Source organism: Chinchilla lanigera, unplaced genomic scaffold (assembly GCF_000276665.1).
Source record: "Chinchilla lanigera isolate Chin_1 unplaced genomic scaffold, ChiLan1.0 scaffold00198, whole genome shotgun sequence".
Classification (NCBI taxonomy): Eukaryota; Metazoa; Chordata; class Mammalia; order Rodentia; family Chinchillidae; genus Chinchilla; species Chinchilla lanigera.
The window spans coordinates 629,060-633,772 of NW_004955599.1; the positions used below are offsets into that span (position 1 = coordinate 629,060).

Genomic DNA, 4,713 nt, shown 5'->3' on the forward strand with positions numbered 1-4,713 from the left:
TGGAAATGGGGTTCCAGGTTAGCTGCCTTGGCTGGCCCCACGGCCTGGAGGATGCACTGCCAGGACAGAGTGGGGGCCTGGCATGCCTTGCGCTGGCGTCCTGTGCAGCAGGCTGCAACGTTCTGAACTGCCGCACTGGGCTGGACTGGCCAGGCCCAGCGCCTCTGCCGCCCTTTGGTGCAGCTGTCCCTGTGAACTTGTCTCTCCCCAGGTTCTGTGACAGATTCTGAGGACCGAAGCCGCGTGGGGAGAGAGGGCAAGGGGCAGGCTCCTGGCCACGCGTCTGCTCAGGATCCGGACAGCAGAGGTCAGCAGGAGACCTGGAGGCCAGGCCTGGGTGGAAGGCACAGGGCTTATGGCGGGAGAGCCAGGGTGCGGGAGCCTGGACAGAGCCTGGGGGACCTGACGTGCGTCTCCACCCTGCTTCCCAGATGGAGAAGGAGGAGGAGACAACGCGGGAGCTGCTGCTGCCCAACTGGCAGGGCAGCGGCTCACACGGGCTGACCATCGCGCAGAGGGACGACGGTGTGTTTGTACAGGAGGTGCGGCAGGACTCGCCCGCCGCCCGTGCCGGTGTGGTCCAGGAGGGTGAGTATGTGGGCACAGGCGCCAGGGACACGGCCGGGGGAGGGGTGGCTGCGGCCCCGCCCTGCTGCCCCTGTGCTCCCCACTGTGGATAGGGTCTGCCCGAGCGCTGCCGTGACGGGTGCGGTGAGCGGAGTGTCCAGACCTCAGGCTCCTTGTGCACGTGCTTGGGTTCCTGTGCGACTGTGCCCTCCCGCTGGGGCTGTGATGCGGCTCCTGGGCCCGTGGGCCTGACCTGGTCATCTTTCTCCATTTAGGGGACCAGATCGTGGGCGCCACCATCTACTTCGACAATCTGCAGTCGGGGGAGGTGGCGCAGCTGCTGAGCACCGTGGGCCGCCACACCGTCGGCCTGAAGCTGCACCGTCCGGGTGACCGCTCCCCTGAGCCCGGCCAGGCCTGGGTGCATGAGGCCCTGGGCTCCCACGGCCCCGAGGTGGTTCTGGTGAGTACGGTGGTTGTGCCTGCCGGGAGCTTGCCGGGTTCCATCCCTCAGTGACCCTGTGCTGCACGAGCCCCTGCCTGCAAGTTTTTTCTGTTTGCTACAGCACGGGGCAGGTGCTGCCCCAGTCTTTTCTGTGTCCCTTTAGAGCACCCCGCAGGGAGAGCAGCCACACAGCCTGGGTCTGATGCTGGGGGAAGGGGTGGCTTTGCAGATGGTGCCCACCTGTGGCCCTCGACACTGTTGTTCTGTTAGTCCCAAGCCGGAACCCCCGGGTCTGTGGGGATACTTGTGGCCCTTCCGTGGACTGTTATGGGACAGGTGGACTGTGCTGACGGTGCCAACCCCAGCTCCTGGCTCTTCAGCTCTGCAGAGATGTTTCAGTGTGAGGGGCCTGGGGGCTCTTCGCTGGTTGTGTGTGTGTGTGTGTGTGTGTGTGTGTGTGTGTGTGTGTGTGGAGATGGGTCTTGCTATGTAGTTCCAGCTGTCCTTGAACTTGAGGCAGCCCTGCTACCTGTCTCAGATTGCTGAGCCTGCAGGCACAGGCTGCAGCCCTGGCTGTGCTCGATTCCCCGAGCAGGCGAGCGTGGGTGGCCGTTGTTCTCCGTGGTCCCCAGATGACTTTGCTTCCCCTATGGTGTGGTTGTTGCCTTGGCGCTCTGCCCCTGGGGACCCTGCCTTTTGGGGTCGCTGGTTCCCTGGGAAGCAGCGCTGCATCCACAGCACCGAGGAGGCTCCCCACGACCTGTGCCTGGCGTGTCTTTCTGCAGAGTGGGGCCGACGAGGAGTACCAGCGCATCTACGCCACCAAGATCAAGCCACGGCTGCGCTCGGAGGACGGGGTGGCAGGGGATCCTGGGGAGACCCAGAGCCGCACTATCACTGTGACTAGGAGGGTCACAGCCTACACTGTGGATGTCACTGCTCCAGAAGGAGCCAAGGACATTGACATCAGCAGCCCTGAGTTTATGGTGAAGATTCCAAGGCATGAAGTGACCGAAATCTCAACTGTGGATGTGGAGACACGGCCTGGGAAAACGGTGATCAAGCTGCCCCCAGGGCCAGAGCTCCAGGGTGCCGTCACCTCAAAAGTCCAGGTTTCTGTGCCTGGTGTCCAGGTGGGGAGCCCGAGTATCAGTGTTAGTGCAAAGGGTGCGGACTCAGGGGGCAGGGCAGCTGTCCACATGCCTGGAGGGGATGTCCTGTCCTCTCTTGGGGCTGGGGCAGCGGAGGAGAACAGTGGGAAAGTTAAAATTCCTACCCTGAAGATGCCAAAGTTTGGGGTTTCGCCTGAGGGCCGGGCACCCGGGGGCAGCAGGAGCATCCAGGGTCCTCACGTGGGTGTCAGCATCGCAGGGACAGAAGGGGAGCCATGGGGCCCACAGGTCACTGGGCCGTCCCTGGAGGGCGAATTAGGCCTGAAGGGGGCCAAGCCACTGGGGAACATCGGAGTGGATGTCTCTGCCCCCCAAATCGAGGGTGGTGTCACAGGCCCCCACGTGGAGGTGCGAGCCCCTGGTGTTGGTGTGAACGTGCCCAAGGTGAAGGGCTCTCAGTTCTCTGTGCCCACATCGAAGGCAGAGGGAGCTGACCATGTGACACTGCCCACGGGGGAAGTGACTCTTCCAGGGGTCTCTGGGGGTGTCAGCCTGCCCGAGGATGCCGCTGGTGGGCTGGAAGTAAAGGTGAAGGGTGCCAAGGTGAAGACTCCTGAAACGATTGTTCAGAAACCCAAAATCTCCATGCAGGATGTGGATCTGAGCCTCAGGTCCCCCAAGCTAAAAGGAGACATTAGAGTTTCTGCTCCCGAGGTAAAGGGTGAAGGGACCGGCCCCCAAGTGGCACTGAAAGGCTCCAGGATGGACATAGAGACACCAGACATGGCAGGAACCTTGTCCGGCCCCAAGCTTGGCGGTCCTTCAGGGAAGACAGGCACGTGTAGGATCTCCATGGCGGAGGTGGACTTGAACGTTGCTGTGCCTAGAGCGAAAGGGGGTGTGGACGTCACACTCCCGAAAGTAGAACAGAAGGTCAAGGTGCCTGAAGCTGATATCAGAGGTCTCGGAGTAGGTGTCAGTGGCCCAGAGTGGAACCTAAAAATGCCCCAAGTGAAGATGCCTGCAGTCAGCACTCCAGAAATCAAGGGGGAATCCCCGTGTGTGGACCTGGCTATCCCCAAAGGGGATGTCAGTGTTTCAGGGCCGAAGGTCAGTGTGGAAGTGCCAGGGTTCCATATGGAGGGAATCGGAGGCAAACTTAGAGGGCCTGATGGCAAGCTGCCGGAAGTGGCTGTGAACCTGCCTGGTGCAGATCTGCATGCTGAAGGGATGATGGTCAAAGGGGAGTGTGATCCAACAGTACCAAAGCTTGAAGCAGAGGTGCAAGGCCCCAAAGTGGATATCAGTGCCCCAGATGTGGATGTTCATGGCCCAGACTGGCAGCTGAAGATGCCCAAGATGAAAATGCCCAAGTTCAGCATGCCTGGCTTCAAAGCAGAGGGCCCTGAGGTGGGTGTGAACCTGCCCAAGGCCGATGTGGACATTACTGGGCTCAAGGTGGAGGCTGGTGCTCCAGATGTGAGCCTTGAGGGACCAGATGGGAAGTTGAAAGGACCCAAGTTTAAGATGCCGGAAATGAACATCAAGGCTCCCAAGATCTCCATGCCGGATGTGGACTTACATCTGAAAGGTCCTCATGCAAGGGGAGAATATGATGTCACAGTGCCAAGAGTTGAAGGTGATATTAAAGTACCTGATGTTGAACTTAAAATGGCCAAAGTGGACATTGATGTCCCAGATGTGGAAGCTCAGGGCCCAGACTGGCACCTAAAGATGCCCACGATGAAAATGCCTAAGTTTGGCATGCCCAAAGTCAAAGCAGAGAGTCCAGAAGTGGATGTGAGCCTGCCTAAGGCCAGCATAGATGTCTCAGGCCCCAAAGTGCAGGTGGGAGCTCCGGATGTGAATGTTGAAGTCCCTGAAGGGAAGCTGAAGGGACCTAAGATTAAGATGCCAGAGGTGAACATCAAGGCCCCGAAGATCTCCATGCCTGATGTGGATCTGCATATGAAAGGTCCAAAGGCAAAGGGGGAATACAGCATTACAGTGTCAGAGGTGGAAGGGGACCTGCAAAGCCCCAAAATAGATGTCAGTGCTCCAGATGTGGATGTTCATGGTTCTGATTGGAGTTTGAAAATGCCGAAGATTAAAATGCCTAAGTTCAGCATGCCCAGTCTCAGAGGAGAGGGCTCAGAAGTGGATGTAAACCTGCCCAAAGCTGACTTGGACATTTCTGCACCAAAGGTTGATCTCAGTGCCCCAGATCTGAGCTTTGAAGGAGGAGAAGGGAAGTTGAAAGGCCCAAAGTTTAAGATGCCAGAGATGCACTTCAAGGCTCCAAAGATGACTCTACCAGATGTTGACATGGATCTTAAAGGACCGAAAGTGAAAGGAGATCTAGATATCTCCCCACCAAAAACAGAGGGTGAGATAAAAATTCCAGATGTGGACATCAAAGGGCCTAAAGTGGACATCGATGTTCCGGATGTGGATGTGAAAGGCCCAGACTGGCACCTGAAGATGCCCAAGATGAAAATGCCCAAGTTCAGCATGCCTGGCTTCAAAGCAGAAGGTCCTGAGGTGGATGTGAACCTGCCCAAGGCCGACATTGATGTCTCAGCGCCCAAG

At 58.6% G+C, this 4,713-nt stretch overlaps 1 protein-coding gene across 1 annotated transcript in view; it reads left to right on the forward strand.

Annotated features, from left to right (window-relative positions):
- Positions 1 to 211: 211 nt before the first annotated feature.
- Ahnak (AHNAK nucleoprotein) overlaps positions 212 to 4,713 on the forward strand; it is a gene marked incomplete at its 5' end in the record, with an annotated part of 27,294 nt that continues 22,792 nt past the window's right edge. The window contains 4 exon segments of the mRNA XM_013510061.1: positions 212 to 307; positions 432 to 588; positions 843 to 1,030; positions 1,798 to 4,699. Coding sequence (XP_013365515.1) covers positions 432 to 588; positions 843 to 1,030; positions 1,798 to 4,699 — 3,247 coding nt within the window.